This window comes from Canis aureus, chromosome 26, assembly GCF_053574225.1.
Source record: "Canis aureus isolate CA01 chromosome 26, VMU_Caureus_v.1.0, whole genome shotgun sequence".
NCBI classification, from domain to species: Eukaryota; Metazoa; Chordata; class Mammalia; order Carnivora; family Canidae; genus Canis; species Canis aureus.
Genome location: NC_135636.1, coordinates 37846089 through 37868995, shown reverse-complemented (window position 1 = coordinate 37868995; position 22907 = coordinate 37846089). Strand labels below are relative to the sequence as shown.

At 50.6% G+C, this 22907-nt stretch overlaps 1 protein-coding gene across 2 annotated transcripts; it reads right to left on the bottom strand.

Moving 5' to 3' along the window:
• Positions 1-930: 930 nt before the first annotated feature.
• Positions 931-22183, bottom strand: PABPC1L (poly(A) binding protein cytoplasmic 1 like). Of its 2 annotated transcripts, XM_077873308.1 has the most exons (15): positions 21951-22183; positions 19928-20121; positions 18263-18378; positions 16633-16772; positions 16343-16437; positions 13065-13202; positions 12666-12761; positions 7743-8009; positions 6376-6460; positions 5623-5751; positions 4378-4481; positions 3400-3493; positions 2053-2183; positions 1529-1603; positions 931-1132 (listed from the first exon to the last, which is right to left on the bottom strand). In XM_077873308.1, exons 1-14 carry the CDS (start codon positions 22141-22143, stop codon positions 1535-1537), a joined length of 1851 nt encoding a protein of 616 aa, XP_077729434.1. In that variant the 5' UTR covers positions 22144-22183; the 3' UTR covers positions 931-1132; positions 1529-1534. The 2 variants fall into 2 exon arrangements, with proteins under 2 accessions (XP_077729434.1, XP_077729431.1); XM_077873305.1 differs by lacking the exons at positions 931-1132; positions 1529-1603; positions 2053-2183; ... (2 more) ...; positions 5623-5751; positions 6376-6460 and having other exon boundaries at positions 7784-7951.
• Positions 22184-22907: the final 724 nt, after the last annotated feature.

Here is a 22907-nt window from a genome sequence, read left to right as displayed (position 1 = left end):
GACCAGAAAGTGCTGCTCAAGTTCATAAGACATGGCAAGGAGGGTGGACAGCACTTTAGGATTTGACCAGAATTAAGGGCTGCCACCCTTTCCTGGGCTGTGTCCCAGTTAAACTGTTCTCCCCTTAATGGAGCAGCAAGCAATTTGAGGACTCTCCGAGCAGAGGGATTTCATTGTCCCTTTGCTCCCCATCACCTAGTACTGAGCGCCATTCAGCTGTTAGCACACTGCTTCTGACCTCGGAGGGATGCATCTCTGCACTATGAGCAACTACCGACCTCCAAGCTAAGCAGATTTTAGGGTTCACAGGCAGACCCATGTGTATGGCCTAGGGACCAAAGTGGGGAGCTGTACCCCTTTTATCCCCCACCCTTAGACATGACTCTTACCTGATTTAAGTTCAGTGGTGACGTCCATTCACGATTGAATGACTTTTCAAGGTCTAGAAGGCAAGCATCTTGATTTACTAATGAAAACATAGAAGGTAAAATCATGACCTGGGAAGGTATCCTAAAGTTGTTCTATGTGGGTTCCTTTATAATTACATCATACAATCCCTCAATCAGCCATCCCAGAGCCTAGAAGCAGTTGCTGTTCTGACGTGTATACCTGCACCGCTGGTACTCAAGCCAGGTGTCCAGAAACCTCCATGTGCCTCAGATGTGGGCACCTATAGGCTTTAGTTCTTTCTCTGGGTGCTGGGTGATGACTGCCAGTGAGTGACACTCTGCACCACTGCTGGGTGGGTGGGGTCTGCTCCTGTGGGGCAGTTACAAGCGGCCCTACTCCCATCCTGGCCGTCCCACTCTGGTGTACACACCTTCTATAGACTTCACTCTTTGGGTTGCTCTTCCAGCCAAACCCTCCACCAAGTCAAGCCCACCCTTTGCTCTGCCCCACCTCCCTCAGACACAAGAAGGCCTCCTGGGAGACAAGACAGAGTTTGCAGCACTTTTAATGCACAAAGGAAAAGGTGATAGGCTGGCGGGGTAACCAGCCTTCCTTCCACATACAGAGCTCAAGTCCAGATAGAGCCCAATTGGAAAATAAGTTATGGTTCACAGGGACGGAGAGCCAAGCTTGGCAGGAAACGCCATTCTCTTGTCAGCCAAGGAAGGGTGGATTCCATTTTCTGGAGACGAAAGGATAGGCGTAAATGTTTCTAACATCTAGCAGATACCGGCCTTCAGCTAAGAAGGTAGAGTGGGCTAAGCCAGGCCTTCCGGCAAGGGGAGTAAAGCCAGGCAGTGCCCAGGGACCAGCCTATTCCCAGGGGGGTCAGGCAGGGCCGCCGGCAAGAGAACACCTGCGCTTGGCACGATGGTCAACATTCATTCTAATCACACAGTCTGTCCTGCCCTTGATCCTTACAGCTTCCCCCAGACTCCTTGGTGCCTCAGAGAAAGCCAGCGACACACGATTCTGTGGTTCTCAACGGGTTTCTGACTATCAGCCCCTAACTGGTTCTTTCCAGCTCCTCTTGGGCTCCACTGCTTCTGTCTCCGTCTGGCCGACCCCAGCCACCCACCTGGTTTCAGAGCACATTCACTTTCGCCAGCTCTGTGGCCTGGTGTGCCTGCAGCACTGCCAAAGCCTCCTCCACCTGTGGGATGTGAGTGTTGGAGGCGGGTTAGGGCAGCTGCCCAGCAGGGTCCCAGCAGAGCCCTAGCCTCCTGCTGCCTAACCCTGCTAGGTGCTAGAAGTCCCCTCCCTCCATAGCGTTGCTGCTTGCTAGCGCCCCTGACAGAAACCCCATGGCCACCTTCTCAAGACCGATGTACGCTGCTGGACAGCTGGGAGCATCTCAACCCGATACTCAGAACACAGCTCCTTGAACCCAACTCTCGTGCACGGAGCTGCAGAGAGGGAATCTGGAAGGGCTGAAACAGCCAACGCCAAGGCCTTCTCCCACTCAAAGACCCAGCAAGTACTGGCCAGCATTCGCCAAAAGGTAAACGTCCAAGCCACAGTGCACTGGCTCATCTAGGAGAGGTCCTGGTGACGAGCCCTCCTGGCCTCGCAGGGCGCCCTGCCACCCAGGCCCCAGCCCACCTTGGCATTGAGGGACTCTGGGGACTCCAGCATGAGCAGAAGCTCCGAGTTGTCGATCTCTAGCAGCATGCCTGTGATCTTGCCGGCCAGCTGGGTGTGGGTGTTGTAGATCAGGGGGTACAGACGCTCACCTGTACGGAACACCTGGCCGATATCCCAGCAGCCCGGGGTGGGGGTGGGGGTTACTGTGGAAAGGAGGGCTGAGGCATCTGGGGGGGTCGTCCCAGAACTGCTCCTTCTAGGCTGTGTCCCTTGGCCTCACTGAGAGCCTCTTTCTGTTAAGTACGCAGAGCAAACTCTGCTTCAGAGCTAATTTGAAGAATCAAATTTGATGTTCTACATGAAGTAACGTATACAGAGTCTGACACAAACTCGGTGTTTAAAGACAACTCTTGTTCATTTTGCAAGAAATAGTTCCACCATACACACTGAGATTCTAACCAAGACAGGCTAATGCTGAACTAGACTTTTTTGGGGCCGGAGGCAGGGGAGCCACATATGTAAGACGAATTCACCTACCCCCATCAGGCACTTCTAGTGACAGGGTCTAGCATGGGTGGTCAGCCCACTTTGGCAATGTAAGGAGGGTCTAGCCAGGCTGGGGGGCTGGGGTGGCTTGAGTGGGAGGGGTTTTCCCAAAGAAAGTGAAGGGGTTTACAGGGAACTGCTAACAGAGCCTTCTGCCTCCATTAAGCCCATGCAGAATTTCCTGGGAAGTGGCGAGACCCCAAATGAGCTGAGGAAACAGGGTGGTGGCAATGAGGGGCCTTCAGAGAAGTTCTGGAAATCTTGGCGGCCACAAAGGAAGGAACCTGCCAACCAGGAGCAAACCTGTTCATTCACTGGACAGTTAGTGGCATCCTTTGGCAGGGCCTGCCATAGACACTGGGCTCGGGGTGAATGACAGGAAACTCGCAGCCCAGCGGGGAGCGTGTATTTGCCCACGGCACATTTATTTCTTGCCTTCTCCCTGCAGTGGGCGCTGGGAGGTGGACCCCATGGGGTGACAGCCTCTTCCTGTTCAGGAGGTGAGGATCTGCAACATCCAGCGGCAGAACCCAAGACCACATCCCCTTACTCCCAGCCCCAGATCTCCCCACAGCTGAGATCTCTCGAGCCTGTCAGGGGCTCTGAACAGCTCTGCTGTCCTGACCAGTGTTTTAATACAAGAGAGGGAGGGAGGCCGAGAGAGCAGAGGCGACCCGAGCAAGGTCACCCACCAGGTTGGTCAGCGGCAAAGCTGGACCTTGTCCGCCGGGCTGATCTCCACCCAGACTTTTACCCACCGGGCTGGCCAACTCTCAGCACCCCACTTCTGGCTCCAAAGTAGGGGGACCAGCCACTCACCAATCATCTGCTTTTGCTCGTGCAGCGGTGCAGCAGCCAGCATGGACGCGGTCAGGGGCTCCTGTCCCAGGATGCGCACGGCAGGCTCCTGGACCTGCACATGGGGCCGGGGACACATCCCTTAGCCACCACAGACAGGCAGGGCCCCAAAACACTTACCCTGTCAGGTGAGCATAGGCCCCCCAGGAGGCTCTGGAAGAGGGGGCAGGGGGCAAAGTATGGACAATTGGGTGGGATCACATCCCTAGCAGGGGTACAGTGGGCCAGACACGCTCTAATTCAGATGCCTTCTGTGGTGCCAGGAACCTATAAAAAGGCCCCTGCCTGAACGTTGCCAAATGAAAGTCACACGTTACTCTTCACTTTGTGCCAAGTACTGCACTTTTTATCATGTAGCTTTATGGCCACATCCCCAGCATACCTCTGACCTTTCCACATTATGGTAACTTTAAAAGCATTTGGCTGCTTAAAGACTTCTCCTGTTCCTTTCTGCAAAGAAGAGTTTGAAGTATACACACTGAAATTCTAGACGGGATATAATGATGCCAAGTTTGAGACTTGGACAGGGGGAGGGGAGATAAATACATAGCTTTTTAACTTAATTACAGTAGATATTTTCAATTTTATAGATTAATCATATCCCTTCAATATTTAGCATATTTCTAGAATATTTTTCCATGCTGCTCACTGCTGAATACTAAAAAAAAAAAAGAAAAAAGAAAAGAAAAAAAAATCCAGATTAATTTTGCTAATAACCCAGGCAGAGCAAATCAATAATTAATAAACCAAATGTGATCTTGGCCCTTAGCCTCCTTCTGTTAGTAAGGGTGATTGTTTCTTGATTGTACACGTCAGTAAGTGAAACTTCACAGATCAAGAAAAGAAAAAACAAGGTCCCAGAGAGGGCCAATGCCATAGCCACAATTCTGAGCCAAGCCCCCTGGAGCCCAGACTAGAGGGCAGTCAGGCCGGCCTTACCCCATGGTTGTGTGTCGCTGAGGGATATCTGTGTGTCAGGAGAGGCCCACCTGGTGTAGAATATCCCACCCCGCTGGCTCCTGTGGTCTGGGTACCAATGTTGGCTGTAAGAGATAAGCAGGGGAATTGGGGCCTGACAGCGATCTAAAGCCACAAAGCCTAAAGATGAGCGTTCACATGGAATCCCAGCGCCAGCTGTGAGGCTGGCACACACATGTACAAACATCTGCCGAATGAAGAGGTGTGTGCCTTACGGCCCAAATCTACCACCTTGTTCACGGCTGCTACAGTGCTTGCTAAGGTTCTAAGCTGAGGCTAAGCCCCGGCATGTGCAATCTCATACACCTGCGCGACAAGATGGGAGCACTCTTTGCATCCCTAAAGAAGAGGTGATCACCCTACAACCCAGCAATTGCACTGCTGGGGATTTACCCCAAAGATACAGATGCAGTGAAACGCCAGGACACCCGCACCCCGATGTTTCTAGCAGCAATGTCCACAATAGCCAAACTGTGGAAGGAGCCTCGGTGTCCATCGAAAGATGAATGGATAAAGAAGACGTGGTTTATGTATACAATGGAATATTCCTCAGCCATTAGAAACGACAAATACCCACCATTTGCTTCAACGTGGAGGCACCTGGAGGGTATTATGCTGAGTGAAATAAGTCAATCGGAGAAGGACAGTGTATGGTCTCATTCATTTGGGGAATATAAAAATTAGTGAAAGGGAATAAAGGGGAAGGAGAGAAAATGAACGAAAATATCAGCGAGGGTGACAAAACAGGAGAGACTCTTAACTCTGGGAAATGAACAAGGGGTAGTAGAAGGGGAAGTGGGGCGGGGGGTTGGGGTGACTGGGTGATGGGCACTGAGGGGGGCACTTGGCGGGATGAGCACTGAGTGTTATGCTATATGTTGGCAAATTGAACTCCAATAAATAAAAATAAAAATAAATTTTAAAAAAATTTTTTTAAAAAAGAAGAGATGATCAGACCCAGTAGTTAGCAAGGCCACAGAGCGAGCTGGCCACAGGAACTGGGTCGGTGGGACTCTAGGGTCCGCACACTAACTGCTATGCCATGCAGCCTCCAAAGTCAGCTCTGCTCTCCAAGAGGGCAAAGGACAAGGTCACGGTGGAGGCCAGTACTGACCCTCCCCCCGCCCCCGCCTGTGCCAACCCAGCACCAAGCCCCTGCCCCACCCTCCTCACACACCCATTCCTCTTGGCCCCGCCCACACTCACCCACTCTTTGGGTGTGGGGCACCGGGGGTGGCACCTGGGTAGAGGCCTGCCTGACACTGCTGACCTGGGCCGGGGGGCGCCGCGACATGGCTGGTGGCCGGACCACTGAGGCAGCTGGAGGGTAGGTGGCTTGTGGCACAGAGAACATGGAGAGAAAGGTTGGCGGGGCAGGGGCAGGGCGATCCGAGTGGCACACTGCACCCTGAAGGTTCCAGGGGGAGACAGGGAATGGCGAGGGGGAACTCGAACGTTCTCAGCAAAAAGATGAGTGCGTTCACCTAGTCAGGCAGACCCAGACTCCAGGGAAGGGGAACGTGTGGAAATCTACAGTTACAAAGCCAACTTGTTTCCACCCAGAGCCCCAGGAGGCACAGGTGCCATGATCACCCCACTGGGCCCCCAGGACGCTTCAAGTCAGGGCAAGCTCCGCTCCTGGAGGGGGTGTCCATCAGCAAGCGGGCCACAGGGGTGCCTCCTGACGGTCACAGAGCAGACAAGCCTTGGGAGCTAACCTGGAGAACGGCGACCCGCGCAAGCCTTTTGCCAGTTTGGCACTGCTTGGTGCTTTCTATACGCCTCATTCAGAAGAGGAAACTGGAGGTGAAGTGACACCCCCCCGAGTTAAGACCCGAGAAGCAGCAGAGCCAGGCTTGCCCCCAAAGCCTGTGTTCGCAGCCCCAGGCTGCACACTGCCCCAGGGGCCCGCCCACCTGCCACCTGCCAGGCTGAGGATTCAGAGTGGGGGGCACTCACAGGAGGGTCTCGGAGGCGGGGCCGTCCACCTGGGGGTGGGCTGCATGGGGAGGCCGGAGGCATAGTACGCAGCCTGGGCCGGAGGCTGTGAGGGAGAAGGCCAGCTGCTGGGGTCCGCAGCAGGTGAGAAAGCCACCCCCTCCCGGACTCCCCTGCCGGAATTCCACTGCCCCCTCTAGGGACCAGTGTGAGGCCCCACGAGCTGGGATGAAGCCCCCGCTGCCCAGCTCAGGCTGTCTGTCCGTCAGCCCTGAACCCTCCAGGGTCTCAGGTTCAATCCTTGCCCCTCAGCAGAGCCGGCAGCCCGAGAGTGGCATCAAATGGGCACACGCCTGCTCGGACCTATGCCAGCGAAAGCTCCTGCTAAAGGGAGCAGGTGCATCCATCCCAGGAGCGGCCCAGGGCCGACACCTTCCTACTTCCTCCAAGTCCTGGGAGCTCCCTTCCCAAGCTGTGCTCCTCAGAACATGACCCCCGGCAGAGAGGCTGGCGGGCAGCCCACAAGCCAGGGCCCTGCAAGCTGCGGAAATGCCACTCGCTCTCTGCTGGTTTGGGGAAGTCGTCATGCATCCCACATGCTAGGCCGGAACGGTGTGTGCAGGAGGTGCACGACAGCATCGAAAGCCAGGGTCGGGCAGCCCAGGGGGCTCAGCGGCTTAGCGCCGCCTTCAGCCCAGGGCCTGATCCTAGAGACCTGGGATCGAGTCCCACGTCGGGCTCCCGGCATGGAGCCTGCTTCTCCCTCTGCCTGTGTCTCTGCCTCTCTCTCTCTCTTTCTCTCTCTCTCTCTCTCTCTCTCTCGACTAAATAAATAAAATCTTAAAAAAAAAAAAAAAAGCTAGGCTCCTTTCATTTAATGCATTATTTCTTCAAAATCTTTTGACCAAAAAAAAAAAAAAAAAAATTTCTTTTGACCAGAGAGAGTTGTTTTTGTTTGTTTGTTTGTTTGTTTTTTAGCATAACACAAATACCTCCCTGGTGGGGAAGGGCTGTCTGACAGCCACACTCTTACCCCTCCTTTTACAGCTGGGGTTAAAACGGCCTGCCTGTTGGGGCACCTGGGTGGCTCAGTGGTTGAGCATCTACCTTCGGCTCAGGTTGCAATCCCAGGGTCCTGGGATCAAGTCCTGCATCAGGCTCCCCATGGGGAGCCTGCTTCTCCCTCTGCCTGTGTCTCTGCCTCTTTCTCTGTGTCTCTCATGAATAAGTAAAATCTTAAAAAATAAAAACAAAAAAAATTTTTAAAAGGCGGCCTGTCAAGTTTCCAGCAGAAACACGCCAAGAACCCACATCTCCCCGTGAAGCTGTCCTCCCGCTCTGCCTGGCTGTCAGGGAAGGAGTGTGGGAGGGTGCAGGCAGGTCATCACCTGGGGCACAGAGGGCAAGAAGTAGCTGGTGGGCTGGTGGAAGGAGCCCAAGAGGGGGCCGCCCAGGGCCCGCACAGTAGAGAGGCGCTGCATGTACTGGTTGGTCAAGATGGCCTTCCGCTCCTCTTTGCGCTGGGCCAGTGCCACGTACAGAGGCTTGGTGCCCAAAATGCGCCCATTCATCTCTGTCACGGCCTTTGTCGCCTCTTCTGGAGAGGAAAAACACACAAAGCCAAACCCCTTGCTGTGGCCACCCTCTGTCATCACCTAAAAGCAAGACAAGACAAGGGCTGCTGGGGGTAGGGAAGGAAGACTCCTGGGCGCTGTGCTCCCCATCTCTCCCTCCTGCCCCACTTCTGGGGGCCCAGCCTGGCACTGAGCAGGTCCAGGAGAAACCACCCACACCCAACATTGACTGAGGCCCACTGCATGCCAGATATGCCTTCTCACTTCATAGGTACCACCATCTGAACTGGGGCAGGGGGCACACCCCATTCCCACTTCACAGGCATCAGAAGTGGGGCTCAGCCAAGAGTGACTTGGCTGAGACCAAGCTACTAGCTAAGCGGGGGCTGCTCCCTGTTCAACAAGACATTCCCCAGAGTCCGTGGGAACAGCTGCATTTCAGGATTTTTATCTGTACATTTTCTTTCTTAAATGATTTTCCTAAGCTGTGATGGAAAGCTGCTTTAAATAGAATCGGCCTTCATCACACAGGCTATGATGAAGTAAGGGGACAGTTTCAGGATGGTTAAAGATCTAAGAACAGGGCAGGGTTCTTTAGCCAGAACCATAATCTTAAACACTTCATTTGAGGTCGCTGTAATGAAAATTTGCATTTTGACTACTCTCTTTTTTAAACTACCCATACGATTCTTTGGCTCATTTGAGAATTAGAGAAAAAAAATACTCCTAAGGATTTGTTTCCTAGAGATTCCAATTAAAAGGTAGATTTGTGTGGAATATAAAAAGGATTTAAATTTATATTTTTGGTGCCTATCAATTTAGTCTATCAATTTCCTCTGTGGTAGAAATAAAAATCCTTATTACAACTAAAAAAAAAAAAAGTGACTTGTCCAGGGTCACCCAGCCTGTGGACACACATCAGCCAGGATTCAAACCCAATGTAGTGTTCTGGAAAACATCCACTGCCTCTACAAGGCACTGAGCCAAGCTCTTTAGGAGTCTGGGCAAGAGGTTCTTAGCTTTGTAATCTAAATAACCTTTTTTATTTTGGAATAACTTTATGTATAGAAAAGTTGCAAAAAATAATATGGAGTGACTGTCAGCCAGCTCATCCCAATGTGAACAAGGTGTATGTGTCAAAACTACGACGTTTCCATTGGGACAATACTATTAATTATTAGCCACAATACCATTAACTGAACTGCAGGTCTCATTCAGCTTTCACTAATTTTTCTAATATTATTTTTCTCTTCCAGGATTCAATCCACATTGCATTTACGGTTCATAATATTTTTTGGGGTCAAGACACTGGCCTGGCTCACACATTTGGATTTGAACTGACATACTTTTTAAATCTGCTCTAGTAAGAGCTTATGTTCTGGGGCATCTGGGTGGCTCAGTGGGTTAAGCATCTTCCTTCAGCTTAGGTCATGATCCCAGAGTCCTGGGATCAAGTCCTGCATTGGGCTCCCTGCTCAGTGGGGAGCCTGCTTCTCCTCCTTCTGCCTGCTGCTCCACCTACCCATGTTCTCTCATTCTGTCAAATAAAATCTTAAAAAAAAAAAAAAAAAAAAAAAGAGCTCATGTTCTATCTACATCACTGATTTTCAAACTGCACTTTGCTACCCATTCACAAGGGGGCCTAAGAGTTCACAGATCCCCTCAAGGAGGCCAGTGGATAGAAGTCAGGGGGTCTGTGAATTCAGATGGGAAAAAACAATGGCCTCTTTGTAGTCACAATAGAAGGGACTGCTGATGTGAAAACAGACGACAAAAATAGGGGAGTCTTGCCTGTGCTTGCGATTTTGTCAGAAGAAAATATTTTCCTATCACGTTAATTACTGCTGCCCTCAAAATATCATTTATGCTAATCGCTATGTCCCTAGATCATATAGCTGGATACAACAATGAAGCACCTACTGCTGTCACCTAAGTATTTTGATAATTATGTTTCCACATAGTTGTTTTTCTGTAATCCTCTGAATTTTCTTTTATGAGTTGAAAAATATTCTCGGAAGGAATCTATAGGCTTTCATCAGCCCAATTTTCTTGGCACAAAAGTATTGTCTGAACAAGTTAATGAGAACTTCTGTTAGGTAGTAAATAATGATAAAATACATTTATGCAGCTTACTATGAATGTGATAGCATTATTAGCATTTTCTATGCCTTAACTTGCTTTCATAATCACTGTATTTTATACACAAGCAAAATCATATAAATATGTAAGCTTACATAAAATCCGCACTTTATAACCTAATTGATCAATTAACAAGACAGTAACACAACTCTGAGTGACCCAGCTTTTTACAATTCCCTTCACTCAAGGGGTCCTCAAGGAGGTTGGTGAATCTCCAGAAACCAGACACAATGTGTAAATAATAAGATCACTATTTCACAACTTATTATGAGCAGGTGCTATACATGCAGGCTCTTTGGTGCTCAGGATACCTCTACGGTAGGGAATGTTGCTCCCATTTTACAGATGGGTAAAGAGAATCCAAAAGGCAAAGTCACTTCCCTCAGATTCTATAGCAAGTTAATGTAGGACTGGGACCTAGTTCTAACTAATTTCAACATCCCAGTTTTCAACCACAATACTACATAAAATATAGATTTGCTGGGAAAGAGGGCCTACAGCTTTTTTATGATGCTTAAGCAAATTTACTGAGGTTTATTTACATGTCCTATAGCTCCATCATAATTTTTTCAAAGGTCCTTAATTAAAAAATTGTTAGAGCCTTTTCCCTAAACACCAGGCTTCTTGAAGGACATTTAAAACTGGATTCAGGGATGCCTGGGTGGCTCAGCGGTTATGTGTCTGCCTTTAGCTCAGGGCATGATCCTGGGGTCCCGAGATTGAGTCCCACATCGGGTTCCCTGCATGGAGCCTGCTCCTCCCTCTGCCTGTGTCTCTGCCTCTCTGTATGTGCCTCTCATGAATAAATAAATCTTAAAAAAAAAAAAAAGCAAAAAAAAAAAAAAAAACCCAAAGTGGATTCAAGGGACACCTGGGTGGCTCAGTGGTTGAGCATCTGCCCTCAGCTCAGGGTGTGATCCTAGGGTCCCAGAATCAAGTCCCACATCAGGCTCCCTGCATGGAGCCTGCTTCTCCTCCCTCTGCCTATGTCTCTGCCTCTCTCTGTGTGTCTCTTGTGAATAAATAAGTAAAAAAAAAAAAAAAAAAAAAAAAAAAAAAAAACCGGATTCAAGGGTACCTGGGTGGCTCAGTTGGTTAAGCGTCTGCCTTCAGCTCAGGTCATGATCCCAGAGTCCTGGGATTAAGCTCCGAGTCATTGGGCTCCCTACCCTGTGGGGAGCCTACTTCTCCCTCTGCCTGCCCTTCTCTCTGCCTGTCTCTCCCACTGCTTGTGATCTCCCTGCCAAATAAAATCTTAAAAAAAATTTAAAAATAAAAAACATAAAATTGGATTAATAGGCAAAAGAACTTCTAGACCACTTCCCAAGAGCAACCATCACATCACATCACATGTGCTGGTCTCCAGCCTTACCACTCACACTGATGTCTTTGAAAACTTCCTCATTCCCACCTGCAGCTTCCTACCTGCTCACAGCTAAGCCAAATGCTTCTGCCATTGCCACTTCTTTTTTTTTTTTTTTAAGCAGACTTTTATTTTTTTTTATTTTTATTTATTTATGATAGGCACACAGTGAGAGAGAGAGAGGCAGAGACACAGGCAGAGGGAGAAGCAGGCTCCACGCACCGGGAGCCCGACGTGGGATTCGATCCCGGATCTCCAGGATCGCGCCCTGGGCCAAAGGCAGGCGCTAAACCGCTGCGCCACCCAGGGATCCCTGCCATTGCCACTTCTTACAGGAAGCCCTCCTTCCTGTTCTCCTGAGCTACCGCAGCTCTGCCTCCAATACTCCCACTACACTACACAAACACCTAACAATAAACTGGAGTTGGTGATGTATCAGACTTCTCCACTTGACTATAAGCTACTCAAAGGCAAGAACCACATCTAACTGTTGTTCTATGCTTCCCAGAGGGCCTGGTAGGGCAGAAGGTACTTAAGCATGGCATGAGTGAACACAGGGTGATTTGAAAATCACCTGAGGAGCTTTTAAAATAAAATGCCCAGGCCCTACTCTGAGATTGTCATTTGATTTGTCTGACCCAGGTGCCTATCTTTAAGAGCTTCCAGGGGATTTTTTAGACATTTTATTTATTTATTAATGAGAGACACAGAGAGAGGTAGAGACATAGGCAGTTCAGAAGACACTGGTGAGAGGTCACAGAGCTACTGAGTAGAACTGCCAATCATCACATTTCAGGTCTAAGTGGGCAGGGCACATGGTACGTGCTAAGTAAAAGGGGAAGAACCCAACCCTCTCATTTTCCAAATGGGGAAACTGAGGTCCAGAAGACACCAAAAGTTAGTGGGCATTCTGAGACATGAATTTCTAGAATCTGGCATACAGTAGGCACTCAATAAATGCTTGTTGAATGAACCAAGGTTACAGTGACCCCTGATGAGTCGAGCTGTGTGGCTAGGACTGGACTTCCAGACTCTGCCCCTCCAGAGCAGACAAGGCTGCAGATGGACACCAAGCTCCAGTGAGGGTGGGGTGGGGTTAGACATAGCCTTCCAAATTCTAAAAGGAGTAGCTCAGCTCCAACTCCCTGGAAGCCACGAGGGAGAGAGGGGTGTGCAGGCAGCAGAAGGACAGGAGGTGCAGTCTCTCTAGCCCCGTAGGTGCCCTCAGCCCTTACCTTAGCACTGGTGATCACTCCGTAGGGAGAAAACTCTTTTCTCAGCTTTTCGTCATCGATGGAGTCATCCAGGTTCTTAACATACAGATTCACACCCTAGAAAGAAAGGTTATTTCTGGGTGTGTCCCCCCCTATTCCAAGCCCCAGGCTGCCTTGTGTCGGGGGCCATCGGGGGCCATCAGGGGCCTGGAAGCCCTGGCCACCAAGCCTGCTGTTTCCAGTCTTGCATGGCACCCATGCCCCCATCACTCAGCATGCCCATCACCTGGAAGCTGCAGCCCCCCACAACCTCTAAAGCCAAGTTCCCAGAAGTGGGATTGCTGGAGGGAGGCTTCACATCCAGTCCCCTCCCCTCCAGACACTCTCACACAGCAGCAGCTGTCACCGGGGATCTGTCACCTGGTAACGGGTCAGCCGATCCTGCTTCAGCTGCTCAAACCTGCGCTTCAGCTCACTCTGCCGTTCTACCCGCTTCTGGGCCCGGCCCACGTACAGCAGCCGCCCGCTCACCTCCTTCCCATTCATGTCCATCACAGCCTGGGCAAGGAAGGGGCCAGAGTCCTCAGTAACCACCACCCCCCGCCGCCACGTGGCCCTGGCCTCTCAGTCCTAGCGTCCAGGCCTCAAGGGGGCCAACTGCAACCTAGGCCAGTCTTGTTCGCTGAGAAGAATTAGTACCAGGATGAAGCCCACAAAATCTCAGAGTAAGCCATAGATTTAAAAAATCTGGGGGCACCTGGGTGGCTCAGTGATTGAGCAGCCACCTTTGACTCAGGTCATGATCCCGGGGTCCTGGAATCGAGTCCCACATCAGGCTCCTTACAGGGAGCCTGCTTTCCCTCTGCCTGTGTCTCTGTCTCTCTGTCTCATGAATAAATAAAAATCTTAAAAAAATAAAAAATTTGATGGAAGCTCTATTTTAAAAAATTGAAATAAGCAAAGTTTCCCATATTTCACATTTAGGTTCTTAACTCCCTGATTATCTAAGCAAGCAGAATTCTTTCAAAATGGCACAAGTGCATAATTAACAGCCTTCACTTCATGTTGGATTTCACAGCAGAAAGATTCTGTTTTGCTAACTATGAGGGCTTTCATTTTTAAGAAACATGCCTTAACCCTTTTTCCTTTTTCATTTCTTCAGTTAGCTGCCCTAAGACTGCCACATTCTAAATTATCAGTGGCTGTGAATGCACAAAACCCTACATCTTCTACAAGATGTGCAACTTCTCTTAATGCACGTGAACTGAATTTAGACTTACCTGAAAAAAAAAATCGGCAAACGGTAGACTTGTGTATCAGCTCAATAGTCAGGAGTAGACACTAGTATTGATGAGGAGAAATGTTTGAAAGGGGACTTTTTAAAGTAAGCTCTATGTCCAAACATGGGGCTTAAACTAAGGGGGAACTGACTTTTTATGCAGTCAACTAGTTGGTTTAAATATTTTCATATAATGGTGCTTCCCTACCTAAATATGTAAATCCATGTAAATAAACTCTCAGGCCCCAAGAACTGCTATTTCTACAACAGTCTTAAAAGATCACTGCCTGGGTTTTCTATTCTGTTCCATTGATCTATGTGTCTGTTTTTGTGCTAGTACCATACTGTTTTGATGACTATAGTTTTGATTATTCAGCCACAAAAAAGAATGAAAGCTTGCCATTTCAAGGACACGGATGGAGCTAGAAAATATAATGCTAAGCAAAATAGTTAGAGAAAGATGAAGATCACATGATTTAATTCCGTAATGTAGGTGGAGTTTAAGAAAACAAATGAGAGAAGGGGGAAAAAAGAGAGGGAGGCAAACCAAGAAACAGACATTTCATTGTAGAGAACTGATGGTTAGCAGAGGGGAGGGGGTGGGGTAGGTGAAATAGGTTAGTTAACACAGTGTAATATTAGTTTCAGGTGTACAATATAGTGATTCAACACTTCCATACAACAGCAGGTTCTCATCAAGTGCAATCCTCAATCCCCATCACCTATTTAACAAGAGTTCATTCTTTTTTGAGTAATATTCCAATGTGTATAAGTATATATACACACACACACATATGCATGCACACACACACAGACACACACACCCCACATCTTCTTTATCCATTTGTCACTTGATGGACATCTTGGGCTGATTCCACAATTTGGCTATTGTAAGTAATGTGGTTAGAAACATCAAGGTGTGTTGGAATTGTTGAATGACTATATTGTACACTTGAAACTAATACAACACTGTAAAACAAATTTACACTCCAGAAAGTAAACAAGTCATTACCGAAGTAATGTAAGTAAGACCTTGGAGTCTATGGACCTCTGAAGCTTCACCCACCTACTCCAACTCATCATTTCACAGTTGAGAAAACCAAAGCCTAGCGAGAGGGTGGGATTTGTCCAATGATACATAACAGGTCATCTTTTCAAAGGGGCCATTCACTTAAGAGCAAAACTTCATAGTCAGAAAGAGCTGGTTCTATCCCAGTGTTGCCTCTTACCAGCTATAACCTTGTGACACCTGGTAATAACTGTTGAGTCCACCCTAGGGGAGCAGAGAGGAGAGTGTATGCAGCGATTAGCACAGTGCTTGGCTCGTGATAAGCGCTCTGTGAGAAGTGGCTGCTATCAAGAAGGCACTGGGTCAGATTTCTAGCCAGAATCCACAGTGAGCTGAAATCCCCCATGTCCAATGGTCTTAAGGGGGCAGCAGCTTGGGAAAGAGCTTTAGGGTGGGAAGCCAAATGGGAAAACATTACTCGAGCTCTGTCACCATGAGACCTTGTTCCATTCACTTGTTCAGCCAATAAGTATCCGGTACCTACTGGCAGGTGCAACACTAGAGACTTAGCAGTGAAACGAGATCCAGTCTCTACCCTCAGTCCTATACATGGAGATCTGTGTTACTGATGGAAAGAGGCAGAGGGGCACCTCACCAGAAGCATGAGGACTGGAGAGGCTTCTTGGAGGAGGGAAAGTATAAGCAGAAACCCACAGGGTAAGCAATAAGTAGTCTAAAGCCACACTGTCCAACATGGTGATCACTAGCCACATGTAGCTATTGAGCACTTGGAATATGGCTTGTCTGAGTTGACATGTGCTAGGAGCACCAGATTTCAAAGAATTAATACTGAAAGAGGGGAATGTAAAATATCTCAATTTTTATATTGAGTACACATTAGAGGGATTTCAGTATGTTAAGTTGAATGAAACATTATTAAAATAGGGTTTTTTTTTACCCTTTTTAATGTGACTATGTTAAATCTCACATGTGGCTCCCATTATATTTCTATTGGGCAGTGCTAATCTAAAGAGCAAGAGAAGGGAAAGGTTTTGAGAAACAGCATCTGCAAAGACCTGAGAGCAAAGAAAAACCTAGCACTTCCCCTCCCCAGCCTCAATCCCCATCAATTCAAGAAGAGGGCAGTGGCTATCTCAGATGCCCCTCTACCTCCCATGTGTGGCAAGAATCTATGAAAAGCAGTCAGTCCTAGGGCTTGGAAGCAACCAAAGGAGGCTAAAACTTTCTGCCTTTGCCACAGGTGGGAAGGGCCCTGAATGGTGTGGGCCCAGGCTGGGGAGTGACATTCTTCTTTTCTATGGCAGCTGGAGCCCTCTGTTCCTGATCTCCTTTCTTCCTAGTGCTGGCATGGTACTCCTCCGTGAAACAGAGCCGTGGGGAGACTCCTACCTTCTGGGCTTCCTCATGCTTCTGAAAGTTGACAAAGCCGAAGCCCCGAGAGTGGCCGCTGTCATCCCTCATCACCTTCACACTCAGCATCTTTCCTGGGAAGGGCCAACCTGGCTCAAAGGGGAGTTTGGGAGGCCCCAAGATGTGCCCTTCCCTTCCCCCCCAGTGTGGCTTTAGACTCCTCAGTACTTCCCCCAACTCCTCAGGAAGCCCAGAAAGGCCCCTCCTCCCAGCCCAACCTGGGGAGAGAAGACAAAGTGATCCCCACTTCCCTTGGGGAATACGCCCACCAAACCGGGAGAAGAGGTCCTGCAGGCCCTGCTCATCCACATCCACATGGAGGTTCTTCACATAAATGTTGGTGAATTCCATGGCCCGAGCTCCCAGCTCCGCTTCCCGCTCCCGTCGAGACTTGAAATGGCCCACGAAGCTGTGGACACAGGACGGGGTAGGCAGCTGCCAGTCATCAGCTACCCCCATCCCACCCAGCAACCTGGGTCACTTGGGTCAATTGCGGCCAGCCTCTAAGGCCCCTGTATCCCTCATCAGGAGACTGGGCAGGGCAAGACTCTTTAGATGGAACACTTCCAAGGCCAGATCACTTCCAACAGCCAGGATTCTATGTTCTGGCATAGGTTAAGAAGATTTCATTCATTCCTGTGACACATGCACAGGAACTCCTATATACAGCTGAGTGCACAGGAGAGAAGGGCAAGAGTGAACTGGACAGTCATACAGATGAGGACCTGAATTCTCACTCTGCAGTTGCCTAGCGGTGTGACCCTGGGCAAGTTACTTAACCTCTCTGAGCCTCAGTGTTCATTCCTATAAAACTGTGGATTAAGGGTGCCTGGCTGGCTCAGTCAGTGGAGCGGGTGACCCTTGGCCTCAGGGCAGTAAGTTCAAGCCCCATTTTTTTTACTTAAAACAACAACAACAACAACAAAAAAAAACGGAGATGAAACTCCAATCACAGGCATTTGCTTATTCATTTAACAGGTCCTAGATGTACCAGGGAAGCAGTGGTGAGAGAATCAGACATGATCCACACCAGAGTTACTATGAGGAGAAAGCAGGGACTGAAAACTATTAAATTTTCAAAATCCTAATTTCCAAGTTCATGTACACACATCTAGGAGAATATCCTAGATTAAGAAGAAAACATAAGAAAGACTCGATGGTGTCTATCACACACTTAGCGCAAACAAGTCATAGCTGGCACTAAAAATTAAAGAACACAGAACGGCAAAGATGAACCCGGCGATCCGTAGCTAACAAAGATCACATCCTTCTGAGAACAGAGGAAGGCCCGCCAAGGCTCAGCTTCGTTGATTGGAGCCTCCCCTGAGATGCTCTGGACAACGTATTCTCATTGCGTCCATCTTCCAGCTCAGAGCCTCCTTCCTTCCCTCCGTGGTGCTGAGCTTGGGGCTGGCGGTCCAGGCGCTGATTCCAAAGTCGGGGAGGAGAATGGCCAGAGCAGATTCTCTCCAGCATCTGCAGCTCGGCTGGCTCACCCGAGAAGCCAGAGGGGGTGGCGAACTCACACGTGTGAAGATAGCAGGCTACGCTCGGGCCTGATTCCCTTCCTGCCCCCAAAACCCCATGAAAACACAAATGGTTTAAGAACAAAATTCATGGCCAAGCCAAGAAGGCTGGAAAACAGACAAAAATCACAATCCAGTGGTGACCTGGCCGTCAGCTGTTCCCACTGGAATTTCGAAATCCCCTTATAGCTCAGAGCAATCCCCTTGGGAATATCAGCAGCCCCATTCTTGCTCAGGGAAAGGGAGCTCCTGAGGGCAGTCACGCGGCCAGCAGAGTTCTGGCTGCGGCTCTGTGCCTCTGTGCCCGGTGCCCGTGAGTGGTGACGGGCAGCCCTGTCCCCTGGCAGGGCGGTGCCCACGCCCCACCACTCACACTTTTCGATCATTCAGCAGCATCCCGTTCATGGTGGTGATGGCCTGCTGCGCGGCTTCGTGGGTCTCAAAGTGGACGAAGCCAAAGCCTCGGGAGCCGTGATCGTCACACACCACCTGGGTCACAGGGGAAAATGACAAGGTGGAAGGGGCGGGCACCCAACAGAGGGTTTGGGTACAAGAGAATGGCCAGGTTAAGGAATGACTACCGTCTCAGGGCTTACTCTGTGCCCCACACAGGGTCTCTCCACACTCAGCTCTAGCCCCAGGTCTTCCATCCAGATTTAATCACGGGGATCCCTGGGTGGCTCAGTGGTTTAGCACCTGCCTTTGGCCCGGGGCATGATCCTGGGATCCTGGGATCGAGTCCCACATTAGTCTCCCTGCATGGAGCCTGCTTCTCCGTCTGCCTGTATCTCTGCCTCTCTCTCTCTCATAAATTAAATATTTTTTAAAAAATCATGTTGACCAGGGCCCCACTCCAGGCCAAGCACTGGCTAAGGGGGTCACATATTTATCTGGTCCTATTTGCTATTAGAGCCCCTCCAGGCAATTCTCAACCTCTGAGCCCCAGCTGCCTGATTGGGGTAAAATGGGAATAAATGACTCATCCAAGGTCACTAGCCATCAAAGTTTCTGATTATTCTAACTATCACTTAGATGATAAATGGAGGTGGGAGGGCAGGTGGCCTTTCAGTGTTGTGAAGATGACTAGACTTAACATACATGCACAACAAGCCTAGAAGGTAGTTCTACCACGGTCCCCTTTTAGAGGAAGCCGAGGTATGGATAGGTTACACAGCTGGCCCGAGGTCACACTGCTAGGATGTGGAAGAGGCAGGATTTGAACCCTGGATGGTCAGCAGTAAAGTCCTATATCTGACCGACTGTGTTGTGCTGACTCTTTGCTCAGCAGCTGGCTGGACTATACAGGTCTAGCACTCTTCCCATCATGCTACAGAAACCTTTTCCAGGCAGCCACATGGTATTGTTCTCTATCCTGAGCTTCTGACTACATGGCTCACTAGGCTTTCCCTCCAGAGCCCAATTTCCAGCTTTTCCCAAAAGTCTCACTGTCTCCAACCAGCAGCCTGAGAGCTCCTGAGGTAGGCCGCACACTGTGTGTGCCTTGTATCTGACCTGGGCCACAACCACAACGGGTCCTCATGAGGCCTTGGAGACTCGCCCGAGTCACATCCAGCCTTCTGTCCAATTCTCAGTGGCCCAGAGGAAGCCTCAAGGCTTGACTGCCCTAATGGCCTTAATTAGCAGCCTTCCCGTACCCATCCATGCCTTTATCCTGTCATTTCCACTGTCCTCTCTCCCTGAATCTGGTCTCACAACTTGCTTTGGCCAACAGAATGCAGCGGACACAGAACTGCGCAGCCAAACAGAGCCTGGATGCCAACTGCAGAACTAGGAGCTAAATAAAGGCTTCGTGTTGACGGCCTCTAAGTTTTGGTGTTGCTTACACAGCAAGAGCTGACTGATACACAGGTGACTTCTGATGGATCCTTCCAGAGAACTGGAATAACTACCTGCCCCCCAACCCCCGGAGCTGCATGGATCAGACGTATGGGCTGTGAAGCGAGGCTCTGCTTGGGATCCCTCTGCCACACAAATATTTATTTGACACAGCCCCTCCCCGGCAAGAGGACACACCCACCTTGCAAGAGAGAATGTTCCCAAAGGTGGAGAAGGTGTCATACAAGGCCTTGTTGTCAATGGAGTCCTCCAGGTTCTTGATGAAGATGTTGCCCACGCCCGACTTGCGCAGTCCTGGGTCTCGCTGGGACCACATGATGCGGATGGGCTGGCCTTTGATCACTTCAAAGTTCATCGTGTCCAGTGCCCGCTCCGCTGGATGGGAAGAGGAGAGAAAGAAGCAAGTAAGGGTATTTCTTTCCCTGAGCCCTGAGATGCTTCACTGGGAGGGAAAAAAGGGGGAAAGAAAGTGTCACTGTCTGGGTCTGACTTGAGAGAAGAGCCTGAAGCCTCGGGGGCAGACACGCAGAAAGAATGAATGTGCATGGCCCTCCACCCACCTTCCCACTGGGGTCTCATGTAGCTTCTCACAACAGCCACGGGAGCATGGATTCCTATCCCCCCTTCACAAAGTAAAAACTGAGGCTCAAAAAGAGGGAAGGGTCAGTGGTGGGGCAAGGTCTTCTGCAGTTTTGAAAGCACACAGAGGAGATGAAAATGGAATGGAGGGCCCAGAAGACAAAGAATTGCAGCAGTTAGGGAGGAAAAAAAAAAAAAAAAATCAAAGCTCAGAGGTGCCAGGAGGCAGCGTTGAGATTCAATCCCAAGTATTAGGGCTTTGGGGGAAGAACACCTCTCTGAGCTTATTTCTTCACCCGTGAAGTGGGGATGATGAGACTATACTACCCTATCTCCATGTCTTACTATCTACCTCCAGGTGCTTGGACAGGCTGAAAATTAAATATGTAAGGCGCCTTATACTTTGTGCTTGGCACACAATGGGAGTTTAGTAAATGGTAGTGTGTCTGCATACAGCAGCCTATGCCCATCCCCCTGCCACTGCAATAGCCTGTTCCCTCCCAGCTAAGAGGAAAAGTCCTTTCTCTTCCCCAGAGCTCAATTTGTCTCATCTGTGAAGTCTGGCAAAAGGTCAGAGGTGCAGGGCTTGGCAGAAGAGGTTAGAGGCAGTGGTGGGTGAAGCAAAGAAGCCTCTCTGGAATCCAGCGCAGTCACCTGCTGGGAAACAGGGAGAACCACCCCAGCAAATCCTCTTTTAGGAAACCTTCCCACCCACCCAGGAGACCCAGAGTAAGAGTGGCGTTGTTTGGATTTGGCCGGAGCAGCCCTTTTGTTTTTTTTCTGGAGTTTTACGCCTCAGTGTTATAGTTGCCATTATTTTTCTCAAGTTTGCATTTATCGAGCCCTTACGATGCACCCAAGGATACTGGAGATGCTCTAGACATAGCTCACTCCTTCCATGCTCTTGGGGAATAAGCCTTAGTTAGCCCCACTGCACAGGCGGAGAGGAGGTGCGGAGTGCGAACCCTTGCCAAGCTCACACCCTGGTGGCAAAACCCGGTGCGCTCCATCTTTATCCTCTCCACCTCAAAGAAAGTGGGGCCATAACCACCCGGCAAGCTCTAGGCAATCCTGGTTTCAGGGCCTGGAGTGGAGGAGACTTTGGGTGCAAACTCAGGTCTGCAGCCGGGAAAGGTGCGAGCCCGAGGCCCAGCTCTGGCGGCTTCTCCACTCATCACCCGCATCCTCACAGGTGCGTGGACTCTCTCGTCCTCCCCAGGGCTCTGTAAGGCAGGTACCACCCCGTTTTTCAGACAGGCAGCTGGAACTCAGAATGGCTGAGTAATTGCTCAAAGCCGCGCAGCTGCGGGCTTGCTAATCCCGAGGTCGGCCCGACCCCAAGGCCCTGTCTTCACTGAGCCTGAGTATTTCTCCTCTGTAAAACGCAGCACCAGAAAACATACAGTAGGCGCACACCTATTGCTCGTTCCTGTCTCAGGGGCCTCTCGGGGGCAGGGCCTGTATCTCTGGGCCTCAGTTTCCCTGGCGCAAAATGAGAGATGCAGGAGCAGCCGGAGATGCCGGCGGGGCCCGAGCTGCTGTGGGTGGGTGGGGGCGTCGCGGCGGCGTCCGTCGGTCCGTCCGTCCGTCCGTCGTCCGTCCCCCGCCCCCGCCCCGGGGCTCACCGTCCGCCGGCTGCTGGAAGTTGATGTAGGCGTAGCCCAGCGAGCGGCGGGTGGCCACGTCGCGGCACACGCGGATGGACAGGATGGGGCCGGCGGGCGAGAACTTCTCGTACAGCATGGCCTCGGTCACGTCGGGGTGCAGGTCGCCCACGTAGAGCGAGGCGAGCGGGAAGCCCGGGCCGCTGGCGTTCATGGTGGGAACCCAGGCGCGGCGCCGGGGCCCTGCCCCCCGAGCGGCCGCCCCTCCCTTTAGCCCCCGCCCCGCGCCCACCTGGGACCCCTCAGGCGCTCCCGGAGCCCCAGGTGGGGCCGCCCGACCCCGCCCCCCGCGGGGACGCGGGTGGAGACTGCGCGAGGCTCGTTCCAAGGCTTCGGGGCCCCTGGGCCCGCTTCCCTCCCCAACCGGTCCCCTGGGCGTGGAGGGCCCGGGTGCGTTGCGGGCGTCTCCCAGGCGAACAGTCCAGAGCCGAGCCGGACACCCAACTTCAAAGCCGGTGCAACCTGCCCGCCTCCCCCCACCGCCCCCCCCCCCCAAGGAGTCTTTTTCTCAAGACGGCCCAAACCCAGCACACCCTCTGGAACCAGCTTTACGACTTGGGGTTGAAGGCTCCACTTGGGTCCAATTCCTCAACATAGTTTTTTTTTTTTTTTTTTTTTTAAGATTTTTATTTATTTATTCATGAGAGAGAGAGAGAGAGACATAGGCAGAGATACAGGCAGAGGGAGAAGCAGGCTCCACGCAGGGAGGGAGCCTGACGTGGGACTCGATCCCAGGTCTCCAGGATCACACCCCGGGCTGCAGTCTGCACTAAACCACTGCGCCACCGGGGGGTGCCCCCAACACTAGTTCTTGTACTGTCAAGATCCTTTCCAGGATATTCCTGGCCTTTTTTGTTTTTGTTTTTGTTTTTGTTTTTGAGAGCGATTGGGGCGGGGAGGGGCAGAGGAAGGAGAATC

What these genes read in the sequence shown, in the direction of transcription:
- PABPC1L (XM_077873308.1), bottom strand. Translation starts at nt 22,143, where the DNA reads ATGAACGCCAGCGGCCCGGGCTTCCCGCTCGCCTCGCTCTACGTGGGC. An exon ending in GAGTGATCACCAGTGCTAAG is followed by an intron (nt 8,010 to 12,665) that starts GTAAGGGCTGAG and finishes TCTTGCTTTTAG; the next exon opens with GTGATGACAGAGGGTGGCCA. An exon ending in GCCCCACACCCAAAGAGTGG is followed by an intron (nt 4,482 to 5,622) that starts GTGAGTGTGGGC and finishes TATCTCTTACAG; the next exon opens with CCAACATTGGTACCCAGACC.